At 41.7% G+C, this 19,287-nt stretch overlaps 2 protein-coding genes across 4 annotated transcripts in view; one reads left to right on the top strand and one right to left on the bottom strand.

The window, feature by feature from the left end:
- Positions 1–6,326, top strand: part of Slc4a5 (solute carrier family 4 member 5) — a 113,376-nt gene extending 107,050 nt beyond the window's left edge. For 2 of the 3 annotated variants that reach the window (XM_063229609.1, XM_013151558.3), the window contains 2 exons: positions 1,790–1,857; positions 3,535–6,326. In XM_063229609.1, the coding sequence (XP_063085679.1) occupies positions 1,790–1,857; positions 3,535–3,700 (234 nt within the window). In that variant the 3' untranslated portion in view covers positions 3,701–6,326. Of the gene's footprint in view, positions 1–722; positions 808–1,789; positions 1,858–3,534 lie in introns of all 3 variants that reach the window. The other variant, XM_063229611.1, reaches the window with a different exon arrangement.
- Positions 6,327–6,764: 438 nt separating this feature from the next.
- On the bottom strand, positions 6,765–18,594 carry Mthfd2 (methylenetetrahydrofolate dehydrogenase (NADP+ dependent) 2, methenyltetrahydrofolate cyclohydrolase). The gene is made up of 8 exons (XM_003468986.5): positions 18,422–18,594; positions 13,447–13,631; positions 12,227–12,349; positions 11,667–11,819; positions 11,171–11,278; positions 10,072–10,164; positions 9,035–9,160; positions 6,765–7,986 (listed from the first exon to the last, which is right to left on the bottom strand). Exons 1-8 carry the CDS (start codon positions 18,520–18,522, stop codon positions 7,823–7,825), a joined length of 1,053 nt encoding a protein of 350 aa, XP_003469034.1. The 5' UTR covers positions 18,523–18,594; the 3' UTR covers positions 6,765–7,822.
- Between the last annotated feature and the right edge of the window lie 693 nt (positions 18,595–19,287).

Genomic DNA, 19,287 nt, shown 5'->3' with positions numbered 1-19,287 from the left:
TCTTGTTCTTCTGGCAAGCTTGTCTTTTGCAAAAGAAGGCTGTTCACAGACTCACAGGGTTGGGACCCTTGCTGACTGGTTGGTGGTGATTAAGCTATCTTCTGATGGTGATTGGCCAAAATTCCTCTGGTCCTTAATTGCTGTCCTCTTCCAGGAAGGAGAGAGTACCATAATTCATTCATATATATTTTTTGTAAATAAGTTGCAAAGGCAGATTCTAAAACCATAGTCAGAGTCCTAATATTTTTGCAGATAAATACTTATTTTTTCACTGATTCATTTGGATGGCTCCCACATGCCTGAAACAAATTGCATGTTGGGAAAAAGTATCTCTTAGATTATATGATAAATTCAATAAAAAATGGGATTCAATTTACACAAATTCACTTTACATGTCTTCATAACAACACAGCTATTATGATGTTCATTCCCAAATCACTGACGTCATGATAGATGAAACTCTTGAGAGGAATGGCATTCCTAGCTGAGTGTCTAGAACTGTGGTTTCCTGTCTGCTGAGTGTCTAGAACTGTGGTTTAACTATTCCTACTTCCTCTCAATGGGCCCCAGAATGTTCGCAACAATCTACCCCTACTGTTTAGCCTGGAGGTGAAGAGGACAGTGGTTTACACACTCTGGATGTATGAATTTTCCATCTTGGCAAGAAAGCCAAAGTGGTTGCGTTGGTGTGTTCACCAGCTTTTCCCACTGTTTTTCTCCAGCCCCAGTTCCCTCCTCCCTCAGTTATAAAGATCCCCATGGAAAGTGTCCCATCAGATCCCCAAAATGGTATCCACTGCATTGCCAGTAAGTAAAACACATGGTGTCTCTCCCTTCCTCCTCACTGTCACTAACCCTCTGTCTGTTCCCTTAAGGAACTTCCATCTGTAACTCGGGGGCATTCTGTGCTAGACAGAGATCAAAGAGAACTGAGCCGCGTAGGTTGGGACTCTAACCATATGGAAACCCCAAAGCAACAGCCTATAGATTCTTCTCACTGATCTTCACTTTAATTTAGCCCAAACCTCTCACTTCTGCCCTTCCTCTGGTGGCATCCCCTGGCCCTCTGCTCCGTTGTTTCAGGCCATACCAAGCATGTCCCCCAGAGCCATCTGTATTTTCCAGGGGTTGTTAAAATGATTGTGAGCTCAGATGAGAGTCAAGCTTTACCTTGGGAAAAATGGGCATCTGGATGACAAGTTGGAACTGAAAGTCCTAGTCTTGTCTGTATGACTCACAAGCCCTCTGCAAATGCCAAATGGGAAGCTGCCTGCAGGAGTCACACATTGCTTATGACCCTGTGGGAGTCTGTGGCTGCCTCTAACTGCACGGTCTGTCCTGGAAGTCTTCAAAAAATCCCAACACAAGTCCAGGCCCTGATGTTCATGTTATAGGACTTTCCACTGTCCTCAAAGATGGAGATTAAAAATGGGTCACCAGGAGATCCCACCAGCACCATCAAGGGCCCCTGAGGACTTCCTGTCACCACCCTCTACCCTGATACATCATGATCTTTTGGAGTCCCTCATTCTCATGCCCTGCTCTCTCTAGTTTCCTTCCATCATTCTTTCTATCCCCTGACCCTTCCCACACCTCACTGACTCCCGACCCAGCTAAGAGCCCTTTGTGTGAAGGACTGAGCTCAAAGCCACACTGCCCCGAAGGCCCCTGCATTTCTCTTAGTGTTGCCAAAGGGTGAGAGAATAGAAGAGAAAGGAGATGGTGGGGAGATCCTGGAGAACTAGAACTCAGACCTGCTTCATCTCTGATATTTTAATTTTCCTGCCAGGAAAAAGATCTTCCAGTTGGAGTTACTCACTCTGATGCATCCTTCGGTGGCTCAGAACTGGATCGCAGGTAAAGGCTGTTAGGTTGACTTTGCAGTTTTACGTAAGAGGCTAAGCAATGACCAGAAGTGGAGTTCTCAGGCTAGCTATCTCAGTAGAAAGCCTTTGCTGCCCCACCACTGGGAGACAAAGGCTGACCAATCTGATCAGCAGAGTCAAGTCACAAGGAAGTCTCCTCCTTACTGACATCAACATACTTACAACACACAAAGGCATTCAACTTTAGAAAAAAAATTATTGCAAAATATTACAAAGAGGGGGGCTGGGCATTTAGCTGAGCAGCATAAGCACCTGCCTTGCAAGCAGGCACTTGTGAGTTCGATCCCTGGTACCGATAAAAAGGAAAAAAAGACAAAAAAAAAAAATTACAAAGAACATTGAAATCAAATATTTTAAAAAGAAAACCACATACAAGAAAACTATGTATGGCTTGAGTATATATTAGTGAAAACCAGAATGAATGCATGCTGAGGATCAAAACACCAGATACACTAATACTTAATGTACTACAATAACAATAGAGTTAATTATCAATGGTCAGAAAGGGCATTAAGGGAAATTAACTAAAAACCAGTGATTATGTAGGGTATGAAGGTTTCAAGTCCAGGTTCCAGGAGCCTTGAGGCCAATAACGTGATTTCTTGATGTTCTTAATGAGAAGCCACCCATGCAAAAAAAATGGCACTAGTTGATTACATAAAAGGACTCAAAAATTAAGAATTCCAGGACAAGAAAGCCCTTGCCTCCATTATCACTATGAAGCTGGTAGAGGCAATCCTGTACCTCACCATGTGCCCTAGAATAAACAAAAGTCAGTTGGTCCTAGATCCAAATTTGCAAGAGCACAGGCTACCCCAAGACTAGTGGCAGATAAGTCTACAGCATTTCCAAAAACCTATTAACTTACATAAATCTCTAGGACAAGATCAGAAATGCAGAAAACTTGGTAACTAGAAATGATACTACCAAACCACACTGAAATTTTGCCAAATCTATGAAAATACTAGATGGAAGTAAAAATCACCAACTAGCAGGATTTCATCTCTATGGACAGAAAGCCTCAGCAACATGATCTAGTTTAACAAAGACTAAGCATCCAGGACTCACCAGACCTCATGCATGATCCCTGGAGATGCAGAAGCACAGGTAAACAAAGACATGGAGCCCTGAATGCAAGGACAATAATGGGCACACATTAGAGAAAGGTGAGTGACCTTCGGGAGTGAGTCACCTTCTCTGGAGAATCTAGAGCAGATCAGTAGGATCCTGTCAGATGGGTAGAATGGGCAGAGCAGAGGAGGAAAGACATTTTAGGCAGGGAGAACAGGCCTGAAACAGAAACACACAGGGCAAAGAGCAAGGACAGGGATGCTGGGCATCAAACTAGGAGTATAGGCAGGAATTCAAGCAGAGAAAGTCCTCCTTGCTATGCTAAGGAGCTTGGGTTCTGTCCTTTGAACAAGGGGAAAACAATCTCATTCGTGATTTAGAAAGTTTGCTTTGGCAGTGATTTGAAAATAGGTTGAAACACAGCCAGGTCAGTTCAAGGACTGGCCAAAGCTTGTATGGCCAGACACTTTCGTCAAGGCAGAACTATTTGCACTAGAGTCCTGCCCTGGGCATGGTGTTTAAAACACTGAAAAAAAAAACAGTTAATCATTCCTCTTTCCTACTTCGCTCTTTCCAGCATCACCTTGCACTTCAAAATCTCCTGTCCAGCTTCACCTGCTTTCAATTACTCGCGGAACCCCCTCTTCATGGTGCCACAGGTGAAGATAGAGATGGAGTCGGACTATGACTTCACAGATGTGGATGAGTATGCAAGAGAGGCCGACGGTGAGACCACCCTCTAGGATGATGCAGCTTCTCAGACTGGGGAGAGGGTGAGGACCTGACAGAGCATCAGTTTTATATCTGGGTCAACCTTAACTTCTCTGTGTCTGTGTCCTTACTTACAAATGGAGCGAGTCCTTTTGGCTAATAGAAAACTGGAGACCTCTCAGTGAAAAGTCCTCCTTAGATGCAAAGTTCTCCCCTTCCCTGTGTTTCAAGTGCAGTGTAGCTAGAAATTATGCTTCTTTTTAAATAAAAAAATACACATTTGCCAAAGTCTTAAGTAACATAAATGGGCAATAGTTAACTTATATTTAAAACAAATATCAATTAAAAATTTTAAATTGAAATCCAGATGATTTGAAAGAACTCAAAACACTCCTACTGCCAAGTACAGTGGCGCCCACCTGTAATCCCAGCACTATGGTGTTGAGGCAGGAAGGCTGCAAGTTTGAGACCAGGCTGAGCTGTATAAATCAGATCGTGTCTCAAAACAAAAACAATGCCAAACAAATTCTTGTGTCAATGGACCAATGTTGAAACATTTGCTTTGTAAATTTGCATATTAAGAAAGGCTGAAGAGGTTACATCTTTTCTGTGCATCTCATTCTCATTCTGTTAAGTTTGAACCATCTATCTTATGGGGCCTTGACTAGAAATGGAACTAACGGTATTCCAAGATGAAAAGCCAGTCTTAAAAGTTTCTGAGTGTATCTTTTAGAATTAAAATCATCCTTTTTAAAGTCAAGTCTCAAACTTTATGTTAGATCAACATGTGGTTAAAATGACCCTAATTAATATCAAATTTTTAACACCTGGAATCGTATTTTTGCCTGCATTTGGGTAGGTCCTTTCTGCAAGTTTCCAGTGGCTGGTACCCAAAGTCAAACCTCCATTCACATGAACTTACATGTTAGACAGCTAACATTTTAGAAGATTGTAACTTTGCACTGTTAATCAACTAGTACTTTAAGGTAATAATTGGAAGCAATTTGGGTAATTAAAACCAGCTATTAAATAAGCAAGACTTGTCCCCATGAAACTGAAGATTAGACATTATTTTCAATCCACATTTAGTTAGTATGAACCATATTTATGTAACACCTATTATTGCCCAATAGCCACAAAACCTATTTCCTTTTTCTAAAACAGCTGTGGACTTGAGTCTTGAGTAAATCACATTAGTTACATTTACTCAAGACGATGAATACAGGTACTTTTTCATTTTTTTTAGAGACAAATGACACTAGCTCATTAATATCTTGGATTAAAAGATCAGGTAATTGACTCTGTAATCTTCAGAGCCTAACAGTTCCTGGTCCATAAAACATTCTCAGAAAGTTTCATGAAATTTAATTTCAGAGATCTATTCCAAGGGTTACTGTCAAGAGGTAAAGCTCTAAGCCTCTATTACTCCTGATAGCAGAATCACTTAACAGTCACTAACCCAAAACCTCTCAAATTTAAGTGTAAATTCTTTATCTTCCTTTGTAGCAATACAGGGAAAGCTAACAATCTCACCTGAACGTGTTTTAGTCTCACTGATTTGGAATGGGACTTTGTCCAGATTGTAGAAATGTTATATGGCTTCAGGAGTACGTGCTTAGATAAATCAAACAAACTGGAAAACTACGTTAGTTTTGTTGTTGTAAATTGATCTGTGTAATTTTTACCTTATATATCATTTGTATTTTGTATATACACAAGCCTTTCATTTTCAATGGCCATTAACAGGGTGACATATTGTTACTTCTCCGTGCAGTAAGCCAGTAATTTTTTCCATGTTTAATGTAACTATAATTCAATAAAACTTAATTCTGTCCACTCATCTTTTTGTTTAATAATGTAGCTTAGGGTTAGTAGGTGTGGCATATAGATACAAGCTATATCTTATAAAGTCCAGCAGACTTTCCAAAGAGTAAAGCCAGCTGGCACAGAAACAAGGAAGAAGCAGGTCAGCCTCCCAGTGTTTTTCTTCTTTCTGCCTCAAGCTGCCGAGAGCAGAAGCTACTTCCTTCTGTATGAAGCCCAGCTATACAGCTTTGGTTAAAAATACACACGGACCTCTCCCAGCCTCAAGATATGCGCGGCAAATACCCTCCAATCTGTCAGAGCAAACACATACTCTAAACACTCGTGTGCATACATACACAGGAGGATACAAAGTAGGATTTTTAAAAATTTATTACAGTAAGATACATTGCCATTAATGCCCCTCACAATTACCCCCCCCCCACACACACACACTGCAAACACAGATGTCCCATCATGTTTGCTACTTTCTAAAGTCCTTTTGGTTGTACTGTTGTGGCTGCTGGGTGTCGTGAGATTCAAAATGTTTCGGTTAATGATTATTTTGACTTTAAGAGCCAGAAGTTGCACACTGTACCCAATGAGTAAGGTGAATGAGGACACACCATGTTTTTATGGGCTGCCTTTCTGTTGAATATGGCAGCAGCACTCACCATATTTTGACTACAGTTTTATAAAGAGACACACAAAAAACGACCTTCCAGAACTGCTTCAGAAAGTGACAAGAACAATGGGATAAGTACGTTCAAAATGGGGGGATATGTTGGAGAAGGGTAATGCCAATGATCCTTTACTGTAATAAATTTTAATAAATATTCATCTATTTTGATCATACCTTGTACATATTCATTGTGGGGTGTGTGCATGTGTGTGTTGAGAACTTGGCAAGGGGGAAATCCTTTGTAAATCCCTTGTAGCAATGTATAAATTGAATGCATGTTTAAAAAATATTCAGGGCCAGGGACTTAGCTCAGTGATGCAGCACCTGCCTGGCAAGTGTGAGGTCCTGAGTTCAATTCCTGGTACCCACCCCCAAAAAATATTCCTTAAATACTAAAATAAATAAACCTTAAATACTAAGCTCCTGGCTTGGCACTTCCTATTGGGATTTGAAAGGACCCGGCTGATTTAAACATAGTTCTTTAAATCAATTTGTTGTAGGTTATAGGTTGGGTGTTACCAAATGTCTAGTAATAACTAGACTGATTATATCCAACAAGGAAAAAATTAGGTCACAAGTAAGATAACAGGCAGACACAGTATTTCAGAAACTCATTTCACACCAGACAAATATGTTTTATTTAAAAAACAAAACCAAAAAACAACCCTTTATCAGAAAGTCTAATTAAATTCAATATTAACTCAAGCTCTTAAAAATCTTTCAGGAAAGCCAACAGTTTATATGAAAGAAAAGCAGGCAGCTGCTGACAATTCTTTGGTGGAAAAGTACGTTGCATACTTATGATACAAGCTGCCCTAATGATTATCAAGCCCAAGTTTTGTTTTTCAAAAATAGATTTCAAAGTATACCAATGTATACTTTCAAAGTATACCCATAACAATACAAAAATTGAACAATGAATTTAAGGATATAGCAAAAGCCAAATATGACAATACACACAAATAATTTATAAAACCAGCCTTTCAATCCTAGAAAACTAAAATGGGGAGAACTCACTGAAGGGTAACATACATAAAATGGGGACAGCAGCAAATGGAACAAACCTAAACATTTCCCCAATGACTAAGTCACAGAAAGACAACCAGTGACATACAGTTTTTTCTTTTTCCCCAGCCAATTCAGTTCTCTTCAGATAAATTTGGTTACCAATCAATACGTACAAAGTTAGTCTTCTTCCTCTACTCAGTTACCACCGTTTCTTCCTTTCCACATTTTTTCTGGTTTTCCTCTAGCAACGTTTTTCCTTTGGTTTGACTAGTTGATCTCAAAAGGCTTAGAACCTAAGATGAGTATCAACTCTTATTGGAATAGCACTTGGGAAATGCAACTCTTGAAAAGGCAAATTTTTAACTTAAGCAACTTGACGGAGTTAAGCATCCATTCTCAATGTGACAGTGTCTCCCACGATAATCACTAAGTTAACGGCTTCTCTCAGCTGGATTACACAACCCAGCGTGAGCCTGGAAGAGCTCCTGGTGAATCCTGCAAAAGCCATGTACACGCACAACCACCCACTTAAGCTTTCAATAAATATGAAGCATATTTTAAACCATTTCAGCGAATAAATAAAAGTCTTGCATTTCTGTTGGCCTGCTTGCTTCTTGGCTGGCTTGGAGTACCGTTCGGGGCACAGCAGACACACAGTGAGTTAATTGGTGGCTACTCCGAGCTCTTTAGATTTCAGCACTTCCCGCTCTTCAGGCCGCAGCACTTTTTTTGCAGCAATAATGGTATTCTTCATGAGCATCGCCACCGTCATGGGACCAACGCCCCCAGGGACTGGAGTGATGTAACTGGCTTTCTTCTTCACTTCTACACAGAAACAAGAGAGTCTGCTTCACTGATAGCAAAGGACATGCACACGTATGTATTTTAGCATACTAAAAAAGAATCACGCAAAGAAAAAGCAATAAACAAGCACCTTCATTAACTCCAAACTCAGTTAAAAAAAATACATCTACTGCAATTTGAGACCATACTCATAAATGAAATAAATCAGATTCACATGCATAAACATTGTACTGTCTTCCTAGTGTAGCTGAAAGAGTAAATAAGATCCAAAATGCACAACAGATAATGTGAAATGGGAAGAAACTGTTCAAAAGGAAAGAGAAACTGGGATGAAGGAAAGGACAAAAGGAAGGGAAAAGAAAAAAAATACTTTATACACACACACAGACACACATACAAGACAGTTAAGATAGTTATATTACTAATTTCTTTTAGTTCATTGAAAAGGTTTTTATCTATATTGTTTGATCAATTTTCATTCCCATATCTCATAATATGAGCAACTACTTTGAAGATAATAATATGCAATGTATTACCTATTGTTACTCTCCTACAATCTTATTTTAAAATTTTGTATCACTGTTTTTACTCTTTAAAAAAAAACTCACATCTCCATAGTAGGAGTAAAGGTTTCTGAACACACTAATGAAACACACATATAATACACAGTTGTCAGTATTTACATATCTAATAACCTAATTGTTTACTAGCCATAATCTCCTACCACATTAAAGAAATTAAACTCAGCAGGTTAATTACATGGGAGGTACAACACTAATATAATAAGAATTACCTCCATACTTATCTATAACATTTAAAATTTTCACTAGGCAAAGTAAAACTTGATCTTTTTTTGGCCAGGCAGGCGCTGTGCCACTGAGCCACGCTCCTGGCCCTTAACCTGATCTTAAGAGGAAAATACTTGGACACCTAAAGTGCTTTAACAAAAAGCTGGAGATAAGATTTTAGTGCAAATTTAGATAAATATCTTAATTGAAAGCAGATCCTTCCTAAATATCCATTCAACGTAGTATTTACTAATATATTTTTAAACAATTACACCATTTACCTTCAAAATCCACATCTCCAACCAACTTAGGTTTAGAAGTTACAGGATCCTGAATTCTGTTTATTCCCACGTCGATGACTGCTGCTCCTTCCTTGATCATATCTGCTGTAATCAGATTTGGGATACCTGGCAAGAGAGACAGGAATGACCAATTTAATACTGAAAAGCTTCCAGCTGCATGTGGTGGCCATGCTTGTACCCGGCACTCTGTGAAGCTGAGACAGGACAGCAAGGTAAAGCCACCCTGGGTAACTCAGCAAGACTCAGTCTCAGAAAAAAAAAAACACACACACCAAAGGCTGGGGAAGCAGCTCAGGCTGAAATCCTGGGGTTCCATCTTTAGTACTTAAAAAAAGGAGAAAAAGCCAGGTGTGGAGATGCACATCTGTAATCCCAGCACTCCGGAAGCAGAGACTTTAGAAGGATCACTGTGAGGTGGAGGCCAGTGTAGACTATGCAGTGAGCTCGAGGCCAGTGTGAACCTACCTCAAAAATATAACACAAAATATCCACTGGTCATACAGTTGTCCTTCAATTTCCAGAGACCTGATAAAAACTAATTGTCATGTTTCATAAAAACCTACATGTGAGAGCGGTGGCACAGGCCTGCAATCCCAGCACGCTGGGAGGGTAAGGTAAGAGGAACTCAAGCTTGAGCCCGCCGTTGGCAACTTGGTCATTTAAAGAGACCCTGATTTAAAACATTAAACAGGGTTGGATGTAACTCGGTACAAAGGTTTAATCCCCAGAACTGAAAAAGGAAAAAAGAAAAAAAAAAAAAAAAAAAAACTATGACAGACATTAACCCAGGAACCATTTAAATTTCATGCGGCAAATGGAAGCGTCTTGAGGTGTCAGGAATAACCTGCACCTATGTAGTCTGTAATGCAACACCAGAACCAGTATTCCCACATCTTCATCCGCATGACAATGACAGCTCCAACAGTTATGAGGGGACAGACGCACGAATGGCACCAGAGAGGTACAACCTCATGCTTCTAAGTGAAGTCTTTCCGCTCCCATTTCCGAGTTCTTACCTGCAGCAGACACTACAATATCGGCAAGAATTGTGTGTTTCTTCAGTTGTTCTTTAGGAGTATAGCGATGAGATATTGTGACAGTGGCATCACCTATGAAGAAAAATAATGCACAATTTGGTTTCGAATCATGGTTGGGATTGAATTAGTTCTTAACCAGTTAAGTTATTACAGAAACTCAACATCTCTGAAAAACTGCTCATCCTGTATTTTCTGGATAGTTCACTGTCATTCTTTTGTAAGTTAATATTCAACATAGTTCTTACATATTGGTTCTACATGCATCCTTTGAAGTTGTTCATAATTAAGTTTATTTTTAACCACATTCCTCTTCCTATTTCATAGCCTGTCAAGAATTTTACTTTTTAATTTCAACGCTTGGGACACCGAGGCAGGAGGACTGCTTTGAGTTTGAGGCCAGACTGAGCTACATAACAAAACCTTGTCTCCAAAAAAAATTTACCTTTTACCTTTTTTAAGCAAAATACCGCTAGAATTACTCATGTTTTTCAAGCATGCCGCAAAATATTTAAAATAGTTTGTTATTGATATAATCATATAAGGCCATTATTAAAATAATTATGTGTTACGTGGCAAATCACAGTAACAGAACTTGATGTGCCAGCTGCAGTCATTAAGTTAACCCCCTGCATTTTTCTACCAAATGACACAGATCAGGACACTGACCTCAAATAAGAACTGCTTCTTAGCCTCAACCCACGCTTTACTCAAAACTCGAATTTTGGTTTTTTTCTTTTTTTGGTCTTTTTGAGACAGGGTCTCTCTATGCAGTTCAGGTTGGCCTTGAGCTCAATTTGTAGCCCAGGCTGATCTCGAACTCTCAACAATCCTCCTGCTTCAGCCCCCTGAGTACTGGGATTACAGGTGTGCGCCACCACACCCAGCTTCCAAATTTATTTCTGAGGCTAGTTCTGTAGCAAATGAACAGTAAATACTTTGAGAGGAGTAAATACTTCTGTACAAAGGTTACTCCCTGAGTAACTTAAGAATTACAACCAACAGAAAGCATCACCAAGTCACTGTGTATATAATTCCTCTACACAGGGAGAACATACTGTTCTGCAAGCAATTCCCTTACCTCCAGGACGTTCGTGTGCCCCATCTGTGTGCAGTAACATTGCGATGGGCATTCCAACGTTTTTTGACCTTCCAGCCACAACCACATTCTTTCCTAGGGTGGGAATACCTATGGAAAAAACAAACAAACAAAATACATACATGTACCTACACGTCCACACACACACACAGACAGGCGTGGGCGCAAAAAGCAGTGCCACTCTTATAATGAATATTAAAAGAAGTCAGATGACCCCAGTGGGGTGGGGTCCTACTCTTCAGTACTGTATACCTATTTTTACAACTTGTGAATATAGAGTGAATATTCCTTTCTGGAAGTACTTGGGACCAGAAGTGTTTTAGATTTCAGACTTTCAGATTTGGGGATATCTGTATAGACTCTACCAGTAAAGATCCTTAATTCAAAAATCAGTAAGGTTCACAAAGCTCCTCAGGGATGCTCAACTTGTACTGCTTTTGAAATAACAATCACAGACACAATGCTGGGATGCACCTACCAGTTCGCTTAATTATTTCCCATACGCCCCACGGGGTAGCTGGCAACATGGAATACTGGTCCAAACACATTCGCCCCACATTAATTACGTGAAAGCCATCAACATCCTTGTCTGGAGAAACGGCATTGCAGATCCTTCTTTCATCAATATGCTCTGAAAAAGAAAACAGAGCAGCGGCCTTAATCATGGTTACGCAGTCAGGAGTGCAGGACTCCAGCGCCTGTGGTGTGTTATGCAAATCCACTCCCCGTCCAGGCTTGCCTCCCTGGTGTACTTCTTCATTTGCACAGAAGGAACTCACATTAAGCAAAGCCCAATGCCAGTATCAAAGCCAATGTCCTCTTCCACTGCTGCTCTCCACTGTCCTTTGAATTCAGACCTCAATATTAAACCAAGGGTGAATAGGTAGTCAGAGGAGGTCTGTCCCATTTCTACTAAAACACTGCAGCTCTTGAGTTTGTCTTGCCTTTCAGCAAACCCTGCGGAAGGGTCAGGCGTAGAAAGCAGCGAGGTCCCCCGCTGCTCAGGAATCAGTGGAACTGGTGAAGACCAAGACTCACCCGGGAGAGGCAGCTGAACAAGAAGGCCATCTACGTTTTCATCATTATTGAGTTTATTGATCAAATTCAACAGCTCTTCTTCTGATATTGAAGCCGGTTTCACAATGGTCTCACTGTTGATTCCTGTTATTAAAAAATACCGAGGTACTGCATGAGTGCTGCTGGGTGGCCTGCTGAGTTCTGCTGCCAGAGGGGTTTTTATCCCTGCTCCCACTCTGACAGCTGAAAAACTGACCTGTCTGCAAGGAACCTAAAAACTAATTCACAAATAAAATACAGGAGACAAACTCAACACTTTCCATGCATTTTCTACACAATCCTGACTAACCTTGCTTTATAAACAAGGAAAGTAAGGCTAAGACAGACGGAAAAGCCAACCAGTGACACCATTTTTCTCGTTCCAAAGTTCATGCTCTTTGCACTGCACCATGCTAACACCCAAGGTCTTTGTTTAAAAAGGGTCGTGATTTGCTATTTTCCATAGGTTTCTAGAGGTTTTCAGCTATAAGAGCAGGGGGCACCAGTCCTCAGTGATCAACAAGAGAGTAAACCAAGGACTCAGGGGCCAGTAACTGTGAGCAGCCACAGCAGAAGGAAGGGGCACTGGTGCCCAGCTCACTGACCCACGCAATTGGGCAGAAGCACATCTAGACTGAAGTCACATGATTCTTTGCAATACTTTGAGACCTACAAACCTCCCATCACCCACACCCAACCAAACCACTTCTAACTGTATGTATGATTCGCTTTGGAAACAATCTATGTTGAAATCGGAAGCAATTTCCCAGAAGTCAGTCATTTCCTTCAGTTCTATGACTGCTTAACCACATCACTGACATCACCTAACATCCTATCCGTTAGACTTCCCTCACCCAGTCCTTTACTGCTTTAAACACCCAGTCAGAGACACATATTAATACTCAAGGAGAGCAAATGTGTTCAAGGCCACTTGTCCTCTTTCACTGCTACTCACTGTGAAAAGAATTCAGCCTATATTCCAGACGACACCAAGGATGCCATCCAGGTTCCTCCTGTCCCACTCTACGAGCCTCTCCAGCAGATAGGATCTAATTTCCTCATGACAGAGATTTGTACACAATTCAGTCACATTAGCCTCTTCTGCTAGGGTTTTCTCACCAGAAAAAAGTCAGAACTTACAGTGGAGTTGGCGCCAGGCTAACCTCAAATGAACAGCGGTGGGGGCTGACGGCGACACTTACCCACATCTGCAGCTGCCCTGGTTTTGTTGAGAACATACGAGTGGCTTGCAGGGTTCTCGCCAACCAGAACCACGCTCAGGTGTGGCCGCTTGTTGCCCGCGGCCACCCACTCTTCCACCTCCTGCCGCACCTCCTGCTTGATCTGCTGGGCCAGTTTCCTCCCAGAAATGACAACAGCTTCATTTCTGCAGAAGGCAAGAGGGTCACAAAACCAAACAGCATGAATTTCTGTAAAAAGTAAAGCTCAAACCACAAGTTATTATTAAACACCCAAAAATTTAAAGGTTAGATAAAAATACACAGCGCCTAATCTGAGGGACAACCGAAGGACAGACTGATTGACTGATTTTCAGTAATAGGGACTGAACCCAGGGCCTTTGCACTGAGCTGTAGTCCTGGTCCTTTCTTTTATTTATTCATTCATTCATTTACTCATTTTGAGACAAGGTCTCCTTAAGTCACTAATTTGCCTAAGCTGGGTTTGAACTTGTGATCCTCCTGCCTCAAGTCCTAGGGTACTGGGATTATAGGTGTGTGCCACATCTGGCCTGGGAGTGTTGCATTAGTCTAGGCTCTGAGTGGTACATTGGTGCCTGCTGATCATCGCCAAGTTTTCCATGTTTCAATCTGCATTTCTTTGACCCTTTAACACTATGAGGTGCCACTTGTAGTCTATGTTTTATCTGGGAGGTTTTCAAATAGTTTCACTGTTAGTCCACTGGCTTTTTATTTGCATGATGCTTTTAAATACAGTTGTCCTCAGTATCTGTAGGGCATAGGTCCCAAAATCCCCTCCTCACAATGCTCAAAGCCTCATATAAGATGAGGTAGCAGTGCATACAACCTATGTACATTTCTACCCACATTCTAAATCATCTCCAGATTACTTATACTATCTAATACAATGCCAATCTAGGTAAACTTGCTAAGTGATATTATTATGGAAAAAATGACAAGGTAAAAAAAGTCTGCACATGTAAACATATATATATGTATAGGTGCAATTTTCCCCAAAATATTTTCCACCTACAGTTGATTGTAGATCTGACTATATATAAATTACGTCACATAGTTGGAAAAATGAATACTACACTGTGAAGGTCAAACCTAAAGATGCCCGTGCTGCCAACAGCCCTGTGGGGAAGACGGTCCTGGTAAGAAGGGAGGTCCTCCCTCTCCCACGTGGCATGCTCTCTACCCCAGGACCCACAGTCCACCCCCAGCTCACAGATCAACAGCCCACACCTGTTGTGCCAAGGACAATTCCCAGGCTGGCCAGGAGTCCAGCTAGCACAAAAGCTTAGTCCACTAGGGGCAGTGGAGCTAAACTGACCAGTAAGAGATCCTCCCAGGGCGCTTCAAGCTAGAGCTGCGGAGGCTCTGCTGATGAGAGCAACAGAAGAAACAGCCAGGAAGAAACAGACATGGGAGAACGGCAATCACATCATGAGAGATGATCAGGGCAAAGGGTCAGGAGATGGCTGCTGCCAGTGGGGCAGCAAGGAAACCCAGGATCTAGGAACCTCCAGTTCCCACAACTTTGTTCCTGGTTTCGCAAGCTGTCTGTTCCCAGAGAACTGGTTAAGAAGCAATTTCTGGGTTCTACGAAGACAAAAATGTGAAGCTTCCCGGTTCTTGTTTCCACAGTGTCATTACCAAAAAGAATTCCTTGTTAGACAAAAAGGTCGGGGGAGAAAACCAACTTTTCCCCTTAGGCTTCTGTCATGTAGGCAAAACCAGTGAAATGTCCATGTCCCCTCACAGCACATGTTCAGTTCTCAGAGAGCACATCAAATACTAGGTACCTCAATGATCTGACAGGATTAATTCTAAAGATAATCTTATTTAACATGGAATTTCGAATTTCTAACCTTTAAGTCCTCAATGCGTCCTTTTTATTTGTAGTATGATCAAAATATCTACTTCAAACCAAATCTCAATGCCTTAAATATCATACAAAATTTCCTATCTAAAATTTATATTAATCTATAATGTACCTTGTGAGACATTAAAATATCATTTTTAGCAAACAAAATACCTTTATGCAGATTTTATATAGTGATATTAGCGAGGCACGACATATATAATAGCATTTAATGTCCACTAATACTACATTACAGAAATGAAAACATGTTAATATTTACAAATCCATTTGACAACTAGCATTGAAGAGGACTTCATTAAAAGGGCTTTGCTGATACAAACACCACTGGCAACATTCCTGGTCTATATTACTACCTGGAGTAGCCACTTTCAGTCAGAAATACAGTCCCAACTCCAAAATAATATGAAGTCAAAGAATGCTCAAAAAAAGGGCTTAAGAGAGTCACCTGTACTGATAAAGTAACAATATAAAGTGCCAGGTGAGTAAAATTAATTTCTCATTCTGCTTTTGGTTATTTATATGTGTATCCTTGATATGGATATTCTTACATTCAATAAGTGATAAACACACTCAGTGAGAAGAACTTAGCTTGCACTTCATTAAAAAGTTTCTTTTGAAAGCAGTAAACTCAGAGAAAATGGTAGCAGCCCACTTGGACTAAAATTTATAATACTAAAGGACAGAGGGTTCTGAGAGAAGCCAGTGTTCCAAGTTCCAATCTTTGCTTCCAGAGGCAGGTTCTGGATGTTATGCCAATTTGCTTTTTAAAAAGTCAAAGTGTAACACAAGCTAAAGACAAAATTACAATGTAATGAAGATTTTTCATACTGTATCTGGATTTTATCCCTCCTCTGTTTTCCACAACTTTACCAAAGTTGAAACCCATTAACTTCTTATCATCTCCTTTGCCAAACAGAAAATAAAGTCTATGCCACCCAAAAACAAACAGGGAAATGGGAAACTCAGCCTGGCCCCGTTGGAAATCCAAAAATTATAACTCTACTAAGACTTATTTAGGAATTAGATGACTTAGATGTTTAGAAAATTTTCCATTAAAATCATAAATCAACAGACTGGAAAGAAGTCAGGAGGTTTGTTCCAATAAAACTTGAAACTAAAATCCAAGACAGCAGATCTTCAAATTCCTCTAAACCCAACAGTTAAGTAATTTTCCATTAAAAACTTAACATCAGCCCGAGGATTTAGCTCAGTGGCATAAGCGCCTGCCTCGCAAGCACAAGGTCGTGAGTTCGATTCCTAGTATGAAGGGGGAAAAAAAAAACCTAACATCAGGGCATTTTACAACTTACAATTAACTTGTTTTGAAAGAGCCCTGATATCTACTAATTAATGGGGATCCGTAATGGGTGAAAAGATCCAAAGGGGAATGAAACTAACTTCTATTAAATAGGTCTTTTGCCTACACTACTCTGGGTTACTTTGGGCCATTATAATAATTCTGTGATACACATGAGGAAACTGAAGACAACAGAAATAAGAAAATAAGTCTCTCTGCCTCCAAAGTCCATTTACCTCTATTCTCCTCTGTCTCCTAGGCTACGTAAATATAAGGCATAAGCCTCATGTTCCTTCAACCCTGCAGGAGCAATGCATGGGCACTGTAAACACAGCACCACGTGTTCAGCCCAGATAAGGTGGATTGCCTGCAGAGAGGTGGAGCCCACCTGCAGGTTCAGAGAGACAGGTGAAAGAGCATTTGTATGTAAGTGAATTGGTCTAGTTCTTTAGGCAGTGAATTAGAGGTTCTCCATAAATATCTTTGCAATCAGAAAAGTCTATGAAAAGCCTTGTCCACAGGCACAAGCAGCCAGCACTCCAGGACCGGTGAGGGAAGACCATATGGTAAGAAAGATGAAGCTGGAAAAGCAGGCCAGGGCCAGACCAAGTAAAAGTCTTGAATGTTCCAAGTCTCAAGGAGCTCTTCTGAAACTCACTAGTAACACTTCAACAAGCAATGCCTCGGAATGGGGGGGGGGGGCTTACTGGTATTTGAACCCAGGGCCTTCACACTGAGCAGTATACTCATCCCTTTCATTTTTAGACGGGGTACCACTAAAGAGCTAAACAGCCTAGCACTGGACCTTGCAATGAAAAGAATTTAAAGGCTGACAGAAAAGATGGTGTATATGTGGTGGGGAAATCCTAGCCCTGCCTCCCTTCCCCGCCAAACCTCTTTAACCCAGGTTTAGAAATTAAAGTTTGAAGTTCAGAAAGACTATTAAAAATCAAATTACTTCCTTAAAGGAATCCAAACAGAGTTTCACCTGTCCTCCTCCCTTGTATGTTTTTAACCAATTTTTTAAAACTGTGGTAAGACGGACATAATATTAAATTTACCATCGTGACCACTTTGAAGTACACAGTATGATAATAAACACATTCATAATGTCGTGCACCCATCACCAGTATCCATCTCCAAGACTCATCTGGTAAAACCGTGACTATTTATGAAACAATGCTCTCACTCTCTTTCTTCCTCCAGTCCCCCGCAACCTAGGGTATTTATCACCTCAAATTACCCCGCCTGGCAATTACCCAGGGATCACTTTAAATTCATCCCCTGCGGGGAAGTAGCAACACTCAGCACTAGGCGACCCACACCCACCTCGGAAGGTGGAGGGAAGTGCGGTACCCGAGAGCAAGCCGGCGCGGAGATTTCATCAGACTGCACCAACCCGGGCCGCCGCTAGGGTCCCGGCAAAAGATGGCTAGCTGAAGGCTGCTCCCCTGGAATCCCTCCCGGAGCTCGCCAATGGGTCTCCCCGCTTTCCCCAAAACTCGGCATCACAGGTGGTGCGGCCCGCAGGCCCTGGCCCGTAACCTTCGTGCGTTCCCACGCAAACAAGCGAGCCCCGGAGCCCCGCTGAGTCTTCGCTCCGCGTGGTCAGCCGCCTGTGGTCGGCTGCGGCCGCGCTCGGCGACAGTTCGTCCCGCCACACCCCTCTCGGGGCCACCACCGTCCGGCAGATACTCGGGAAGGTCGTCCCTAGGCACCTTTCATTAGCCTAGGAGGCCCTCGCCCTCCGTTACCGGGACATTTTGAGCTGGTCAGCTTCCAGACTCACTTACCGAACTGAAGATAGATGGAAAGGGCGACGGCGAAGATGGCAGCTGTGCGATGGCCTGAACAGCCGGGCGGCCAAAGCGGACAGGGAAGAAGTTGCAGCCATTGCCCGCGCCGGTGCCCGCGCCCTGAGACAAACGAGCGCGCGGGCCGCGCGGTTATACCACCGCGGACTGGCAGGCCCCACCTGCCGCCGGCATCCATTGGTCCGTCCAGCTGTCTGTCGGTCCCGCCGGAACGGAAAAAGCCAATCGATTGTCTTCATTAAACGTAAGCGAAGCCCGGTAGAGCGCTTCTTGTGATTGGTGCAAGAAGAGCCAGCAGCGAGGCTGTGGAAGGCTCGAAAGCCTCAAATGCAAGTACTGATTGGCTGAGGCAGTCAAGCCCCTTTTTGACGTAGTTGGTGTCACGGAAGCCGGGCTGCAGGAGCCAGAGTTCATTCATTCATTAAACAAATATCTGAGCGCCTACTTTGTGCCGCGCAGTAAGAAGGCGCCCTAACAGGCAGAACACTAACGAAGAAATATAGAGTTAGAAAATCACCGTTTGGCAAAACCATGGTAAAAAATTAATTTCTGAGTCATCAATGAATGTGAAAACAATTCGGTGAAAGTTGGACAAAAAACAAAACAAAAAAATTTATATATGGATTTGCCAGCCCTCGCAAATAAAAATAGAAGATGCCCAATGTAATTAGAATATTTGTCGAATAGCTCTGGGAGATCATACTTTAAAACGTATTTATTATTTATCTGTAATTCAAATTCACCTAGGCTTCTTGTAGTTTATCTGACAGCTCTCTTGTCAAGGTATCTCGCTAGCAAAATACTTAACAATACAAACTAAGTGATAGAAGTAAATGCTATCAGCA

This window comes from Cavia porcellus, unplaced genomic scaffold, assembly GCF_034190915.1.
Source record: "Cavia porcellus strain 051 isolate PalLab524CR breed Dunkin Hartley unplaced genomic scaffold, mCavPor4.1 scaffold_18, whole genome shotgun sequence".
NCBI classification, from domain to species: domain Eukaryota; kingdom Metazoa; phylum Chordata; class Mammalia; order Rodentia; family Caviidae; genus Cavia; species Cavia porcellus.
This window is presented reverse-complemented; position numbering and strand designations above follow the sequence as displayed.